This window comes from Odocoileus virginianus, chromosome 10, assembly GCF_023699985.2.
Source record: "Odocoileus virginianus isolate 20LAN1187 ecotype Illinois chromosome 10, Ovbor_1.2, whole genome shotgun sequence".
NCBI classification, from domain to species: Eukaryota; Metazoa; Chordata; class Mammalia; order Artiodactyla; family Cervidae; genus Odocoileus; species Odocoileus virginianus.
Genome location: NC_069683.1, coordinates 38,452,797 through 38,471,430, shown reverse-complemented (window position 1 = coordinate 38,471,430; position 18,634 = coordinate 38,452,797). Strand labels below are relative to the sequence as shown.

Here is an 18,634-nt window from a genome sequence, read left to right as displayed (position 1 = left end):
GTGTCTGTGTCTACAATACTGGTTTCCCCTCACTGCTTACTAGGTCTTTTTTTTTATAGCCATAGTTGGCATATTTGGTTCATGAGTGCAACATAACAATTAGATATTCGTATAAGTGCAAAATAATCATCACATCAACCAGGGGAATGACCACAGTCTAACTTTTTCCTCCCAGAAGTCTCCTTACATACTGCAAATAATGATTCAGTCAGTTCAGTTCAGTTCAGTCGCTCAGTCGTGTCTCATTTTTTTTTTTTTTGTGACCCTATGGACTGCAGCACACCAGGCCTCCCTGTCTATCACCAACTCCCAGTTTACTCAAACCCATGTCCATTGAGTCGGTAGTGCCAACCAACCATCTCATCCTCTGTCATCCTCTTCCCCTCCCACCTTCAATCTTTCCCAGCATCAGGGTCTTTTCCAAGGAGTCAGTTCTTCCCATCAGGTGGCCAAAGTATTGGAGTTTCAGCTTCAGCATCAGTCCTTCCAATGAATATTCAGGACTGATTTCCTTTAGGATTAACTGGTTTGATCTCCTTGCAGTCCAAGGGACTCTCAAGAGTCTTCTCCAGCACCACTGTCCAAAAGCATCAATTCTTTGGCGCTCAGCTTTCTTTATGGTGCAACTGTCACATCCATACATGACTACTGGAAAAACCATAGCTTTGACTAGACAGACCTTTGTAAGCAAAGTAATGTCTCTGCTTTTTAATATGCTGTTTAAGTTGGTCATAGCTTTTCTTCCAAGGAGCAAGTGTCTTTTGATTTCATGGCTGCAGTCACCATCTGCAGTGATTTTGGAGCCCCAAAAAATAAAGTCTGCCACTGTTTCCATTGTTTGCCCATCTATTTGCCATGAAGTGATGGGACCAGATGCTATGATCTTAGTTTTCTGAATGTTGAGCTTTAAGCCAGCTTTTTCACTCTCCTCTTTCACTTTCATCAAGAGGCTCTTTAGTTCTTCTTCACTGTCTGCCATAAGGGTGGTGTCATCTGCATATCTGAGATTACTGATATTTCTCCCGGCAGTCTTGATTCCAGCTTGTGCTTCTTCCAGCCCAGCGTTTCCCATGATGTACTCTGCATATAAGTTAAATAAGCAGGGTGACAATATACAGCCTTGACATACTCCTTTTCCTATTTGGAACCAGTCTGTTGTTTCATGTCCAGTTCTAATTGTTGCTTCCTGACCTGCATGCAGATTTCTCGAGAGGCAGGTCAGGTGATCTGCTATTCCCATCTCTTTAAGAATTTTCCAGTTTGTTGTGGTCTACAAAGTCAAAGGCTTTGGTATAGTCAATAAAGCAGATGTTTTTCTGGAACTCTCTTGCTTTTTCGATGATCCAACGGATGTTGGCAGTTTGATCTCTGGTTCCTCTGCCTTTTCTAAATCCATGTGGTTGCCCTGATCAAATGAACATGAACTTGAGCATATTGATGAGGGATTTTTGTCAGTGACATCTCTGTGTAACATTTGAGCTACAGCTCCAATGAGTGCACATACTTCTCTCTGCCCTTGGGCTGTACACTACTTGTAGAAGAAACATGAGATTCACCTTGTTGGTGTTGAAAATAAATATTTGTTGAATGAGTGAATTAATAATGGATAAACAATGCTGAGCAGCATCCCTCTTGATGGGAAAGGTTATGGGCATGACAAATGTTTCCTGATAAGTGACTCCTGAGAGAAGTGGTTCCCAGAATGGAACAGTGCCAGGAGGTATCAGGCATCATAATCTTGGCTGCTCTTACTCGAGTGGAGGACACCGGAGCCCAGAGGAGGGGTTTGGAACAAATTCCCTCTTAAGCTGAGTAAGAATAAGACTCCAAGAAATCTTTTCAGACACTAGGGCAGAGCAGGGGTGAGGGTGGGAAAAAGGGGCAAAGGAAGGATGTGGGAAGTAAACGGAACTGGGACCTCTGCCCCCAACATCACCTCCCCTGGGGCCCTTTCTAATTGGAAATCCCACCCTGGAGCCTGAAGCCGGGGTTCTGCGGGACTCTTTGCTGCACCTCCTCACCAGGAGTGTCTAGTTAACAAGAAGGATTTGAAGTCTTCAGTGTCTTTCACTTAATACAGCAACTGCTCCAACACCCACTCCATTTGGACAGCTTGTTTCTGGTCCTTCATCCCATTAGAGGCAGGCCTTGCTCACCTCCATCTGTCTAAGGAGAGTGGGCTTCTTAGGAGACCATTTACTGTAAATTATTCCATTAGAATCAGGAGCAAGAGCAGTTTCTGCCATCGTCTGACAGACTAACCCCAGGGCAGCTAGAGATGGCTGTGATTTTTTTTTTCCTTCCCCCCCCCCCCCACCCCCCACACCTCCAAGCTTACAGGATTCCCGACCAAGAATCCAGCCCATACCGCCGGCGTGGAAGCAGAGTCCTAACCACAGGAGTGCTTAGGAATTCCTGGCTGTGAATATTCAACCTGCAGAATCCATCTGGGCTGTCAGCAGAAGGGGACAGCAAATGTCAGGGAAGCAGTTAAGGGGTGTGTCCTGACGGGAGCTTCGGCAGCGGCTGCGGGACAGGGAGGAGGCACCTGAGGAGCAGGTGTTAGAGTATGATGGTGGGGGTGACACAGAGTAAGGCAGATCTGGGTGTTCCTCCTTCATGCCTGCCCCTCCAGCACTTCTAGTCTATTGGTTCTCAACCTTGGATGCTCACTGGAATCTCATGGGACTTTTGCAAAATGCTGATACCCAAGTTCTACCCTTTCCTCCACATTCTGATTGAACTAGTCTGGTTTGTGGCCTGGGCATCAGGTTTAGAAAGCTTCCCAGGTGAAGAGGCTGTGAAAGGCTATGAAAGGAAATGAGAACATTTCATAGTAGAGAACTCGAAGGACCTCTTCAGAGCAAGGTTCTCAGTTGTAGCAACAGGCCAAGAGGGAAAGGTCACCGACCTACATTGGTGAGAAAGAAAGGGCCGTAACTTTTCTCTCGAGTTCCTTGCCAACTTTCCCATTGTCCTTTTCTTTCACTCTCTAGTCATGTGGCCTCTGGCAAGTCTTATTTTCCTCACCTGTGAAATGGGTGCATGTGTGTGCTCAGCCGTGTCTGACTCTTCATGACCCCAAGCACTGTAGCCCGCCAGGCTCCTCTGCCCATGGAATTTTCCAGGCAAGAATACTGGAGTGGGTTGCTATTTCCTTCTCCAGGGGATCTTCCAGACCCAGGGATCGAACTCCACATCTCTTGCGTCTCCTGCATTGGCAGGCAGATTGTTTACCACTAGCGCCCTCCTATTAGCATTTTTGACTCTGAAGTTATTTAGGAGCAATTTCTTAAATCTACCCAGCATTCATTGTTTTCAGAGTTCTTTGCTATTTATTTCTAACTAATTGTTTTGTGATCAGGGAACATGGTTTGTTTGATACATATTTGAAGTTTATTGAAACTTGTTTTATAGACAAGCATGTAGTCAACTTTTTTCTTTTCCATTAGGGTTTATTAAGGATATTGAATACAGTTCCTGTGGTCAGCTTTTATAAATGTTCCTTCAACATTTAAGAAAATATTCTTTGTTGGACTTGAGGTTCAGGGTATGTCCAACAAATCAAGACTGTTCATTGTGCTATTTGTATTTTTACTAACTTCTGGTCTATTTAACTTACTGTTAAGTCTCCTGCTTGAGTTGTAGATTTGTCAATTTTCTCTAGTTCTACCAACTTTTGATTTATGCATCTTTGAGACTAACAGATAAGTACATTTGTTTTATGTACCTGGTGAATTTCCTCCCTACAAAACAGATAATAATATCTATAAAGGTTGTGACAAAAATATACCTACATTAAAAGGATTGTGATATAAGTATCTTACATATTTTTTTTAATCACATATTGAAGTTATCACTAAGAATAACACCTAACACATTGTGAGTATGAGAAGATAATGTAGTCTTTTCTGGTTTCCATTGTTGGTACTGAGAAGTTTGGGTGGTTTTTAAATTTCTAACTGCATGTTCACTTTTGTCAATCCATTTTTTTTTCCTTAAACATTTCATACATCATTATTTTGCATTGTTCTTGATAATGTGATATATAACCTGAAGATATTGGGAAGTCTAAATCTGCTATTTCTGCTATTCTTTCTTACATTTGTTTCCTTGTGTTTGGCAATTTTGTCAAAGTTCTCCAGAGAGAGGGAGACAGAACCAACAGAACACGTACACACCTCAGAGAACACGTATCACATCCAAAATCTCCTTCTCTGGCATACCCTACCTCAGTGAATAACACTGACAGTTGTCCAGATCAGAAACCTGAAAGTCACTCTCATCATCTTTCTTATCATCACATCCAATTAATTGGGGCAAATTGATTCTGTGTTTTATATCTCAAGTCCATTTGCTTTGCCGTTGTCCTACAACCCATCCTAGTCTATCTAGATCACTGAGGTCTCCCCATATCCAATCTTAATCTTCCACTCAACATGGTATGTTAGTTGAATGATCCTCACAAAATGTGAATCTAATTGTCACTTACAGATTAAACTTATTCCAAAGGGAAAAGGGGAAAAGTTGAAAAATTGAAAATGGGGAAAAATTAAGTGTCCTGTTGTGCTTTAAAAGGCCCTTCATTAACTACCTTCTCTCTACCATTCCTTCTTGCACTCTTAAGTCCCAGCTACCCTAAATCTCTTGGCTCCTCCAAGGTGGGTATGCTTTCTCTTCTCCTGGCCTCTACACACGCTATTATTCTCTGTCCACAAGGCATCACCTCCGAGCTAACTCATGAAGTCTTCAGTTCTCAGCATTAAAATCTCTGGGACACTTTCATCCCTGCTCCACAAAACAGTCACCGCCCCCTTCCCCGCAAACAAACACCCTCTAGAGCTGCTGACTGGCCTGGCAGCTCCAGTAAAGAAAGGGTTGGCTCCACTCATCTCTTTTGTGAAGGTTGTTCCTATGAGATGATGCAATATAGACAGAGACTGAAGCAGTGCCAGAATTCCTAGGATTCTTATAAAAATAAGTAGAAAAATCCAACAGCATCAGCAGAGTGAGAAGAGCAGGAGGACAGTCTTCAAATTATGAAGTAACTTTAAAAAGTAACCTTTTATGGAGAAAAATGTCAGTAAACACAGGGATATTATAGCACTATAAGATTATTTATAAGACCAGTGACTTAAAACAGCAAATTCATGATGAAAATGATTCTAATTAAAAAATTAGTCTCATTCATTAATAACCAAAATAGGACTTGCAATATGACTGGCTACACTTTCTCAAGTAAGATTCCATCTACTAGTGCTGTTTATACTTAACATACACTCACATTCATTTCTTACAATTTATGAATTTAAGTTTCAGGAAGAATACTTTTTAGTATTTGGGTTATTTTAATAAATGTCAATTACTTAGTAAAGGTTAAATAATTAAGTGTTAACTTAAATGAGTTTTCAGTAATATCATTTAATAGCATAAAAACATGCTTCTTTTGAGAAAATAAAAATATACTTTAAAAAACCCAATACAATGTTTTAGTAAAATAGTAAGGAAATTTGTCTCATTATGTACATATGCATGTGTGTGAATTTATATATATCTATGTACTTTGAAGTAGCAGAAATATATTTCTGCAGGATAGAAAATATACTCTAGAGAAACAGAAGCAAAGGATATATACACTGTAAGGGCAAACTCAATAAATTAGATAAAATTTTATTACTCAGTAATGAGGGACCAGCTTACAATGATGTGACAATGGTAGCAAAAATAGTAGGAAGTTCAGCACTCAAAGTATCTAATAAATAAAGCTTAGTGATTCATTAAATATTTTGATATTATACAGGATAAAAACTTTCAACACTTCCATGGGTCTTTAACTGATATCTTTCAGATAAGCTATATAATCTAGATAGTTAAGAAACTGCTTGTTGACATCATACTTTAAAGGAATTACCTAGCACAGGAAACTCTACTCAATACTCTGTAATGACCTATATGGGAACAGAATCTAGAAGAGTGGGTATATGTATAACTGACTCACTTTGCCATACAGCAGAAACTAACACACCAGTATAAATCAACCATACACTAATAAAAATTAATTTTAAAAAAGGAATTATCTTGGAAAATGAAAACTGCTACACAACTTATTTCCCAAAGCCACATGGATTCAAAATATAATATGGTCTCTAAGAATAATGGAAAATATTGGCCTACCATCTTGCCATCATTCTGGTTGCACTTTATATATTCAAAAATTTTTCACAACTAGGGTATATATCTGGACCCTAACAGGTTTATAAACATCGTAAATAGGGTTCATTTAATTATCTTAATGTGCTTTTGTGTAAATGCTATTACCAAAATATTTAATGCTTTTAATATAAAAATTAAATAAGTACACCCATCATTTACTTTATCTCAGAAACTAGACTTGTAGTTGGGCTCCAGATGTACTGAGTAGTCACAGGTCATTTCTGTCATGTAGTCTCAAGGCAGAAGGAAACTAACAGAAAGATGAACATGGGTTTTACAGTAACTAAACACATGACACCCAAGATAGGGATCTAAAGATTAAGCACATATTCAATTACTTATTCAACATGTGACCTTTAGAGCACACACTATTTCATTTGTTCTTTATCTTTGATACGATTAATTGCATCTGATTTTTGTAGTAAGGCAAAAGACAGACATCTCCTTTTCCTTGGCTTTAATTAGTCTCAAATTCCAGAAGAGAGAATAATGCTCGTTTCATAAAAGGTTAACATCAATATTAGGACAGGTTTTTGTTTTTCTTCTGACAAATTTGTGTTTATATTAAACTTAATGTTTACAAATACTAATCCTGAGCAAGAGTAAAAATAAGAACAGTTTTGACTAAATAAAATTCCTTCACTGTTAAACCTAAACAGCTTTAAAATTCAACCATGGAATATAAAGTTGATAAGACTGGAATTCAGACTTCTGATGTCCATGGCAAACCTGAATACTCTGAGAAAGAACATACACGTAGTAGTAGATGTAAAAAACAAAACAGTAAAAAGCATCAAAAATTGATGCACCTGGGTTTTGTTAAATATAACAAAGGTTACTCAGTCCTTCATGGATAAACCTAGCTGGAGAACACTGAACAGTGTACTGCATTAAACAGACCCCTCAGAAAGGCAACACTGGATTTCTCTTTTTAGATAGACAGAGACTGCTCCTCCCCACCACCGCCCCCCAAAACAGTCAAAGACATAAAAGACACATTTGGAAATAGAATATGAATCCTGTTTTATGGGGATTTTTGTTTTGGGGTTTTTTGTTTGTTTCTGGCTGTGCTGTGCGGCTTGCAGGATCTTAGTTCCCTGACCAGGAACTGAGCTCAACCAGAGATTAAACCTGGGTCACAGCAGTGAAGGCGCCGAGTCCTAACCAGGGGACCGCCAGGGAACTCCCTTGTTGTTTTTTTCTTTTTTTAAAATCACATCTTTAAGAAAGCAGAAAGTTGGCCACTTAGGAAACTACAGTGAATTACTTGAGTTTTTAGGTACAGCTCCTGCCTCATGAACAATAAAAGCCTTTACTTAGCAAAGCAGTATTAGGACAAAGTATTTCTACACCAGTAAAAGCACTTGAGTATGGGCCTGGCAATACAAGTCAACTGAAACTAAGCTCTTAAGGATATTTTTCGTCCATGTGGTGAAAAAGTGCATGGGAGTGGGAAATGCTGGCACAGCAAGGGTCCTCTCACAGTGTCAGGGCCTGTCCACCTAGGAGCAGCCAGTTCAAGTCAGCGTGGTGAGCGCTGGGCAATGACGTCGACATAAGGCATGGCCCAAGGCGCTTCTTCACCATGCCTTTTCTTTTATTCCAACTGTCTCTCTTCCTCTTCATCTGCTTCTTCAATGACCTGAATCTCGTCTCCTTGAGGTAAGGAAGAATTCTCCACCTGCAGTTTATTCCCATCAGCTTTACATTTCTCTTCTTCCTCTATGATTTCCTTCCATATCTTGTGGTTTTCAGTAAGATGGTGCATTAGCTGACAAAATATTTGCCGTCTGCCTTTCCGTCTTTGTGGTTCTGTGAAATTTAACACATGTGTATTCTAATCATAGCAATATGATTCAATCATTCAATAAATATCCGAGCGCCTGTTACATCCCAGGCATTTATTTAAGCACTGGGGTTAAAGTTATATTAAGATTAAAATAATCTCTGCACATGGGGCTCTCTTTCTACTGGGAAGACCTAGATAGGCAAAGAAGCAAGACACTCGTGTGTTAGATAGTGTTAAGTGTTATGGATAAAAATAGGGTATGAGGGAAGATGGTGGGGTGGGTGTTGTGGGGAGAAAGGATAGTATTGAAATTTCAAATGATAAATAACAATGCAAAGTTAAAAACTATCCTTCTAAGGGATTTTTTTTAATGTGTTCAATTAAACACAATTGTCAAAATTTTGGTGAGTATAAATAATTTTTACAAGTCAAATTTCCCAAGATGACATCAGATGGTAATACCATACAATCACTCTTCACTATGCTACTCCTGAATACAAGATAGGGTGGGGGAAAGTTATTATCTTGTTCCACGCTATCTTATCTGTTCTGATTTATATAGTATGCTTGGGAAACAAAAAAACCAGCTAGAAAAAAAAAAAGCTAGATATCATTTAAATCCTACTTTAAAGAGCAAATAACTAATTTATAGTTGCAAAGGTAACAATGTCTTTTTCATTTTCCATTTATACTCATTGCTTTATATTGCTTTATATAGAAAAACTATGCATTACAATTTGGTAGTTTAAAGCCATAATGCCATAAAGTTGGTTTTCCTCAGAGTCAAGAGAGTATGTATTTTCCTCTTCTCCCAACTGGGCTGAGTGGACTATTCCCAAGTCTATATGAAGGGTATGTTGACAGGGTGCATAGTGTGAGAAGCGGTTAGGCAAAGGAGGGCTAGTCCTCGGGACCAGCCACCTCACCTAAATCAGATTTGGCAACAGCTCCATCATGCGTGCACAGGCAGAGCCTGCTCAAGAGCACGGGCTGGAGGACAACATCTCCGGAGATGCTGCTTTAACTCAGAATGCTGCTTGTATGATAGCATTCACATGGTACCCAAGCAGTAGCTACTCAAAACGAGATTATTCAGTCTGCACACTTAGATAGGACTTACTTAAGATATAACTACTGTATCTTTAAAAGGAAAGACCCAATCCAAATTAAATGGACATTTGCAATTAACAACATTAAAGAAACGACAGTATCCCTGTATTCTTACTAGGATTTAGATTGTCCTCTATTTCTTCATCCTCTGTATCTAATTCTTCAGCATCTTCTTCCTCATAACAAATTTCAGTATCATCGTCCTCTTCTGATTCTATCCACTGACCCGGTAGCAGACCAGCAGCATCATAGGAGTTACACAGGGGACCCACTATGTGGGTGATAAAAGATTCCTGGAGTTTTGCTAGTTGAGGAGAAGAACGATCCATGAAGGGACTGATGGGCAAACCAAGATTTGCTTCTTCATCTCCCTGATCATATTAAAAAGGAAAGTACATCTTTAACTGTTGAAAGGACCACTGAGCTTTGTTGTTAAAATTACCTTGAGGTTTTTTTAAATCAAGAACAGTCTAACTCAAAATAATTTTTAGAAAGAAGTATCAATGAAAATCACTCCGTCATTCCAACAATAAAACTTTTTCTATTATTTGAAAAATCCTAAACAAGACTTTACTCTCACACTCCCAGTCAACCAGTATGGTTGATATTCCAGGCAGCAAGAAAAATATACATCTTTTCAACTAAGTTAAGCAAATAGTTATGAACAAATCAAAATTATATTACTAGGATATATAAATTCTATATAAATGGTCAAAATTCTGTAGTATCTGACACAGATCCTCTTTCCCCTGGTGGAGATGTTATAATATAAACATTTTTTGCTGCAGTTGTACCTCAAATGTAGAGTTGACTTTTCTAACGCTTTTCAACATCTTCTCCCCTTTTTTGTAACAGCAGAACCCTTTAATGAATCTAAATCAGAAAACTCAGTATGTAAAACAGACAGAGGTAGAGCAATTGTGTTTGAGGTGAGGATTTGCCCCAACTGCCTGGCCAGAGATCTATGGTCCCCAGGGTTCTGGAGAGCACAGCTGGAGATCAGACACATGTGATTTCAGAACCTCCTTTGCTGCCTACAGCCTGTGTGGTGCTGGGCAAGCTCTATGCCTAATTCCCGTGTAAGCTGTGAGTAGTCATCTACAGGGTCGCTGCAGGCAACAGGCAGGACACACTGGGCACGGCGCGGAGCAGTCCTCAAACAGCAGAGACAGCATTAACCTTTTAGTGCCGGGCATCTGAACCGGTGGAGGGTGAGACTGCACAGTGCACAAGTTCTGCCGGCATGCAATGTGTATCTGCTGAGCCAACACAGTCCTCAGGAGACAACCAGAAGCTGTCCCGAGATTTAAAAACTTACATGGCTTTGTTTCCTGGGAGGATGAACATTAATAATATTTCAAAAAACCTATCTAGGTGGGTTTATCCATAGGATTCTACAGTTTCATACATTTGACTTTTAAATAGGAGTTTGGCTTTTCTGAGCCCATGGCATGTAATGCGTGGCTTTTTGCAACCTTGTGGACTATACCGTCCATGGAATTCTCCAGGACAGAATACTGGAGTGGGTAGCCTTTCCCTTCTCCAGAGGATCTTCCCAACCCAAGGGTCGAACCCAGGTCTCCCACGTTGCAGGAGGATTCTTTACAAGCTGAGGCACATGGAACCCCAAGAATACTGGAGTTGGGTAGCCTATCCCTTCTCCAGCAGATCTTCCCGACCCAGGAATTGAACCAAGGTCTCCTGCACTGCAGGTGGATTCTTTACCAACTGAGCTATCAGGGAAGCCTGATGTATTGGCTATAGGAGTATAAATAAAGACAGTATAATAAAGTTAATAGAAAAGTAAAAAGTTGAGCAAGGTTAGAAATTTACATCCATATCTGAAGAAAGTTGAATAGTATAAGAAGACTGAGAAGGAAATCTTATGGTTTTGATGAGGGCTGACTTCCTATATAAATTTAACCTTCATGACCACTGTGTGTTAGGGTTATCAAGTATATCATTTTTCTCCTTTGACACAGCAATAATGAAACCTAGAAAGATTAAGTGAAACTGTCTGAAATATTTTTTTTGTGTGTGTGTGACCTGGAATTATAATAGTTTATTGAGCACTCATGTGTCAGAAAACTGTTGACATATATTAATTCACTTAATGCACAAAGCAACCTTATGAGGTAGGTACCATCAATATTCCTGTTTTCTCAATGAGGAAACTGAGGCACAGAGAGGTTAAGTAACTTACCCAAGGCCACAATGCTAGTAATGAAGAAGAGCCAGGATTCAACCTCAGGCATGGCTTCCAAGTTTGCTTAATAAGAATTAATCTCTATACTTTAAAGATATATTATAAAATGCATCTAAATGAAATTGTCTCATTTTCTTTCACTGAATTAGTGGATTTTCTAAAACTGGCACTACCACTTCATTACTTCTGTTTGTACCGATAATATAAAGACAGAATTTTCCTTAGCATAAAATTCTTTTGTGAACATGAACTGAAGCCTGAGGCAGTCTTCAATTATCTCTGAGAATGAGGATGGGAATATGCAAACCACTATACATACTGCAATCTACAAATTAAATATTTATAACTGTTTATTTCTTAAAATTATACATAATTTAGTTCAAATGTATCAGTGAAAGTTATTCTAAGATTATTACTAAGATTTTACTAATCTGTTTTCATAATTGCACAGTATGGTATTTTCTTAGCTTGTACACAGCAGAGTATACACTATTTTACTGGGATGTTTAGCTAAGGTAGGTGAAAGACATGGTGCATTTGCTGGTCACTCAGGACAGTCTGGGTGTGACAAGGTCTAACAGGTAAGTGCAGTGCATCACTCCTACTGGGGTAGCAACTCATGGTGAGGAAGCCCTGGCCCAGAAGTTTTACTTGATAGATCTTGATCTTTCTTGATTAGTGGGTCTAGTAAGGATTCCCAAGGAATACAATTCCAGTTAAGAGTATGTATTTGTTATTTTGTATTTGAGATAATGTAACATTGGACTTCTGGGGAAATCAGTATTTTTCTACAGTGTAGGGAGCCTTAAAATTGTACAAAAAATAGGTAAAGACTGCAAAATAGTAGGGTTATTTTAAAAACAACAATTAAAAACACATGAGAAAAGAGCATGTTTATATCTTAGAACCTTGAAAGCCACTAAGTATCTACTCTGTCCCATTTCTAGTTCTGGTTTCTTACCCTCTGCCAGGACTTTGATCCTACATAACCCATCAACCCAGTTGATGTTTCTGAGGCAGTCTTTCTATAGCAGAGTTGAAAATGGGTTGATACTTTAAAAATACAGTCTAAGTATATGCTGAATCACCAAAACAACTTCTTTTGGAAATAAATTATGCTTAGGTTATATAGGTTTTCAAGGTTGAAAGGGACCTTGGAATCATAATGTAGTCTTTCCTTAGCTCTAGACTGGAGTACATTCAGCCTACTCCAGACTGGCAATAAGCTATTTCTTTTTTTTTTAATTTTTGTCTTTCAATTTTAGCAACAAAGGCAAAGGAGCTGAGACAATATTAAAACCAGAGCAAATGCAACAATTTCTAACCATTTTTGGTGAAAGCAAATCATTTCAAGTATTTAATGTAGCTATCCAAATCCAAAAGGCAGTGTCTTCAGATGGCAGCTCTTAAAAGTCCCACAAATCCCATGTTTCAACTTACCTGCTCATAAAATTCATTGACAATGCCTTCTGTCCATTTCAAATGCAAGTCTCGAACTTTGGTTGGGCCATTAATATCTGCCAGCTTGAGGCACACCTGGCACACCAGGAGGCGATCGTTCTCACTCCTCCACTCTATGCCATTACTGTTCACGTCATTGGCCTATCATCGGAAAAACAGAATTACTGCCGGTACCGAGGCCGCAAGAGTCTGGTTTTTGTGTTGTTTATTTTTGGCTGTACTCTTTGGCTTGCGGTATCTTAGTTCCCTGATTAGGGTTTGAATCCTCACCCCTGGCAGTGAAAGCATAGAGTCCTAACCACTGGACTGCCAGGGAGTTCCCCAACTTTTGTTTTTTACTGAATTATCTTAAAACTGTTTCCTGTCCTCTGGACAGGAAGGCATTTCAATAAATGCTTCTTTTAATTTTGTTTGTGCCATGACATGTACTTCTATGGGTTAAATTTCTCTTTGAAGTGTCATTTGCAGCTTTGTTTCAATGGAAGTAGAGCACTGTATTATACAAGCAGAACAAACCATGAGTTTCCATATTTGTGATTACTGCAGAAAATTGTAATTTGTGTATATTATATTATATTGTACACATTAGCATATATGACAAAATATATATTTTATGCAAATATATATGCAAAAGCAAATCATATAAGAATTGTAACTATTTGTCTCAAAAAGGAATGCTTAAGGATCTAACTGTAAAAGGCAACATGATATAGTTGAAAGAATACAAGTCTTAGAAGCTGATGTCTATGGTTTTAAATCCTGCCTTAGTATGATTTAACCAATCATTGAGTAATGCTGGAAAAATTACTTGAGCTCTTTGAGTCTATCTTTCTTCATCTATATGATAGGGAAAATAATATCAATCTAGTCGTATTGCCTGAGGATTAACGAATGAAAAATGCACAGTTCATACTAAACACAACATTGTTATTTAAATAAATGGTAGTTATCAGGCAAATTACCATGCCTTTCAAGAATTCAAATTTCTCTTGTAAGAAATAAAGTGAAAGGGCCAGGTTAGTGACTTTGGAACAGTACTGTAGTATTAGATTTTTATAGGCATCCACCATCCCCCCTCCCTTTTTTGGGCTGTGCTGCATGACTTGAGGGATCTTAGTTTCCTAGCAGAGATTGAACCTGGACCTCCTGGGAATTCCCTGGCATCCACCCCTTTTGTTAAAGGAACTCCTATGTAGACCACCACTACAGAAAACAGTTAAAGACGAGCTCTTTAGATTGAAAGTATGTTGTCTAGGGAGCTCCCTGGTAGTCCAGTGGCTAGGACTCTGTGCTTTCACTGCCATGGCCTGGGTTCAATCCCTACTCAGGGAACTAAGATCTGCAAGCTGTTCCCCATGTGTCACTCATGTGACATTTTCCTGAGACTACAGAATAGGTATCTCTGAGGAACACAGATTCCAAAGTTTTGGGCTAGATCATCTTTCACCTGTAAAAAACTTCTGTTTACTTACTGTGACTTAAGCATTTAAATGAATTTTTATTAAGTAAAAATAAAAATTAATAGAGCTACACAGCTAGGAAGTAAGTTTAAAGGCAAACTGATGTCTTACTGATTTTTTTCATAAGCATTTATCAGTATCACAACAGTGACATATATAGGCCTCTTTCCAGGAGGTTAAGTGAGTACTCCTTTGACACCCAGCCCCTCTACCCTGAAGGTAACACCTTCCTTTAGGGCAGAGATGTTATCAAGAAAACAATGGTTTCCTGCCTGCAAAATATGGGTCATCTTTCCCTTGGGAATCTAAAGCAGTGGTTCTCAACGCTTTTTCACCCCAACCTCTGTGGGATACAACACGCTCCCATCAGTACCACCATCACACAACGGCAGTGATCCTCAGCTCCATGGTGAATGTGCGCTCCGACAGTGACACCAGCCTGTTTATGCCTTATTCTTAACTAGGATGACTGCACACAGTGGGCAGTCCCAATAAACAGCAGTTCAATGAGTGCTTTATTCTCAAGTACTTCTCCGTTCCCACACCAGCCGGTTTAACACTTCACAACATAGAGAAGGGAAACAGGTGCAGCAATGTAGGCATAACTGGCTTCTTAGAAACACATATTTAATTTCATAAAATGCCTTACTTGGCACTGTGCATAACTTTCTTAAATCTGTCCCTGAAAGCTTCAACTGACATAATTGGAAATGTCACAAGCAATCGTATTTTTGGACATGTTATAATTTTTTTAATATTGGCATATATTTTGTCTTACCAGATTTATCATGACTTCATGAGTGATATTCTGACTTAACGTTAAAAAAATACCTTTTGTCAGTAGCACTGACAATAATTTCTGCTTTGAAACCAGGAATTAATTTGCATAACAAACCTTGGCATTGAATTCAGCAAGGAAATCAAAATGCTTTTTAAGATCTGTGGCAAGGATTGCTTCTATGACTAAAAAACGAAAGCGCTTGAATTCCACATTGTCAAGATTAAGAAGGAAGTTATATTCTGGACGAGAAAGATACAGAGTCCAGGCTGATGCAGCATGATGATTTTCCAAAACAGATCTGTCGTTGTATAAGACTGCCTGAAAAGGAACAAGAAAAATGAGGCAGGCATCTCAAAGATATTGAACTTTAGTAATAAACAGAGTTAGGATCATGTTGAAAGAATACAGTGAGTATCTATTACATGCCAGGCATTTTAATACTTGTGTAGAAGGGTTGATAATTTGATAAAGGATTAGACTGAAGTGCCAAGAGGATAAGGTACACTTTTCCAGCATTCATAGCTAGTAAGTGAAAGGGTAATTTGTCTCCAAAGTTCATCTTCCTTGCAGACACCATGCTGCTTACCAAGAGATATAAAGCTGATAATTTGAGGTCTGCTTCCTTAAAGCAGTGAAACTTCTCAAGATAAAGCTTCTGTGAATAAAGTCATCAGGGACAGAGAGAACAGGCTTAGGGATATATTACTGTACTTTAGTGAGCACTGAATGATGGTGGTGGTGACTGAAGGAGAGGAACCCGGGGTACTCTGTGCATGGTGGGCTGGAGACCCCTAAGTATGAGAAAGGCACATCGTGTGCCGCCAGCTGACACAGGACCTGGGAATCAGAGAAGTATCAAACAGGTAAAAGCACAAATCCTCTGTCCAAGTGGTGTAGATCAAGTCACTGTTTTTCCCATTTCACTTCAGTGGAAGACCCTGAGGTACCTCCTCAGTAGTCTAGGATTTGGTGATCTAGATTCTATTTTTTTTTTTTTTCCATTTATTTTTATTCGTTGGAGGCTAATTACTTTACAATATTGTAGTGGTTTTTGCCATACATTGACATGAATCAGCCATGGATTTACATGTGTTCCCCATCCCAATCCCCCCTTCCTAACTCCCTCCCCATCCCATCCCTCTGGGTCTCCCCAGTTCACCAGCCCTGAGCACTTGTCTCATGCATCCAACCTGGGCTGGTGATCTGTTTCACCCTTGATAGTACACTTGTTTCAATGCTGTTCTCTGTGAACATCCCACCCTGGTAATCTAGATTCTAAAAATCACTGGATTACAGAATTTTTAAAGCTTCTTCCATCTCTAACAAGTGAAAGTTTTTTAAAATTATTAAATATGCATAGTAATTAAGATTTGTTTGTGGATCATTTTTAAAGTCTTTATTGAATTTGTTCCAATTTGCTTCTGTTTTATGTACTGTTTTCTTTTTCCTTTTTGGCCACAAAGCATGTGGGACCTTAGGTCTGACCTGGGATTGAACCCCCACACCTTTGCATTGGAAAGGGAAGTCTTAACCCCTGGACTGCCAGGGAAGTCCCCCAAGCATAGTAATTATTAAAAGAATTCTTATAGCTAGTGCTAAAGGCTGAGAATAAAAAGTAAAAACACTATCCCTATTTTCATAGCACTTTCTGTCTAATGGAAAAAGACAGATAAAAATATTCTCAGCATAATCTCAGCTACAATGCATATTCTGAGCCTAATTAGGTCATTTTACAGATCTGTAAAAATTAATTATAGTCTAGATATAAACACAGATATTTGCCATTTGATTTTTTTAAACATCATTTGATTTTAATCTTAGCAATGATGATTTAAACTTTGGGTCACAAAAAGGTTGAAAAAAATCTATGCCCATCAATGGGTGAATAGATAAAGAAGATGTAACATATATACACAGAGTGGAATAATTTTTAGCCATGAGAAAGGACATCCTAACCTGGATGGACCTTGACAACAACATGCTAAGTGAGATAAGTTAGAAAAAGACAAATGCTGATATCACTTATGTTTAATCTAAAACTGAACTCTATTTACAGTAGAACTAGGTGGTTACAAGAAGATGGGGAAATTGGGAGACAGTGGTCTAAGGGTACAAACATGCATTCAGAAGATGAATGGGACTTCCTTGACGGTCCAGTGGCTAAGACTTCACATTCCCAGTGCAGGGAGCATGGAATGAGATCCCCATGCCACAACTAAAGATCCTGTATGCCGCAATGAAGATCAAAGATCCTGTGTGCATTTACTGTACAGCACAGGGAACTACAGTCAAAATCGTGCAAGAACGCTATAATGGAAAACAATCTGAAAATAATACATGTGGTTCATGTGTAACTGAATCACCTTGCTGCACATCTGAAACACTGTAAGTCAACTAGACTTCGGTAAAATTTATATGTTATGGAATTTTTAAAAAAAGATCCTGTGGGCAGCAACTAAGAATTAGCACAGCCAAGTAAATAAGTAAATATATTTTAAAGCTGAATAAGTTCTGGAGACCTAATGTACAGCATTGTGATTATACAATCCTATATTATATACTAAAAAGTTGCTAAAGACTAGATTTTAAATATTCTTACCACACACACGAAGAGGTTAATTATGTGATGTGATGGAGGTGTTTGTTAGCTATTGCTGTGGTGGTAATCATATTACAATATATGTGTCAAATTAAAACACTGTACATGTTAAACGTCAGAAACTTCCTAAGAAGTCAACTTACATATAAAAGTGACTTAGTTAACTCATGTTTAAATCCAATAAAGACTGATAAATGATCAGAACAGTTTTGTTCATGAAGAAGTAATAAAACTCCCAGGTCAGTAAACCACAGTGCATAATGAGTGTCCTATAAAGCTAGCAGACTTAAACTCTCAGTTAATGAGATCAGCTGAAAAAACAAAAAACAAAAACCAGTAGTTCAGAATTCCTGCAGCATCCAAATTGCCCTTTGACATTACCAAAGAAATCTAAAATGAGGATGAAAAGAAATCGGAATCAATATTAGAATCTAGATACAGCTGCAATACTGGAAGCTTTGAAGACATGGCCCACATGGGAATGGGCTGAGGAAAGGCCAGCTGAGTCATCGCCTAAGAAGGAAGAGCCCACCTGAGAACACGGGGAAGGGGCCTCTCCTGGACCCCAGTGAACGGACCGACCACCTCGTGGCTTAGTGGAGGCAAGAGGCATGCAGCAGGAAGCAAGAGGCGAATCCTGCTTTAGGAAGAACACTGGATGGTCGCACCCTGATCAACAAGCCAGGTTAACTCCAGGGAGGAGAACACTCCAGGTAAAACAGATACTGGATGGTCCCACCCTGATCAACAAGCCAGGCTTAACTCCAGGGAGGAAGACATTCCAGGTAAAACAGATACTGAAGCCTCAGCTGGCTTTTACTGAGGGCACCTTCACAACTAGAAAATGAAGACAGTTTCCCCCCTTATTCAGACCTGCAGTAACTAACATTCTTTGAATTTTTGCTAAAGCAACTTGCTACCTGCTTTCTCTAACTGTGAATCTTCCTTATCTCCACAAGCCAATTTCTTCTCTAACATGGTAAAGCAAATTAGTTGGTCATAAAGTTTACTTTTA

The 18,634-nt window shown here is 38.9% G+C and overlaps 1 protein-coding gene across 4 annotated transcripts in view; it reads right to left on the bottom strand.

Moving 5' to 3' along the window:
• Positions 1 to 18,634, bottom strand: part of PDE3B (phosphodiesterase 3B) — a 185,302-nt gene that overhangs the window by 15,749 nt on the left and 150,919 nt on the right. For 2 of the 4 annotated variants that reach the window (XM_070473408.1, XM_070473409.1), the window contains exons 13-14: positions 15,135 to 15,338; positions 12,759 to 12,920 (exon numbers count right to left, since the gene is read on the bottom strand). In XM_070473408.1, the coding sequence (XP_070329509.1) occupies positions 12,759 to 12,920; positions 15,135 to 15,338 (366 nt within the window). Of the gene's footprint in view, positions 1 to 5,654; positions 8,026 to 9,227; positions 9,484 to 12,758; positions 12,921 to 15,134; positions 15,339 to 18,634 lie in introns of those variants that run through there. The other 2 variants (XM_070473406.1, XM_070473407.1) reach the window with 2 other exon arrangements.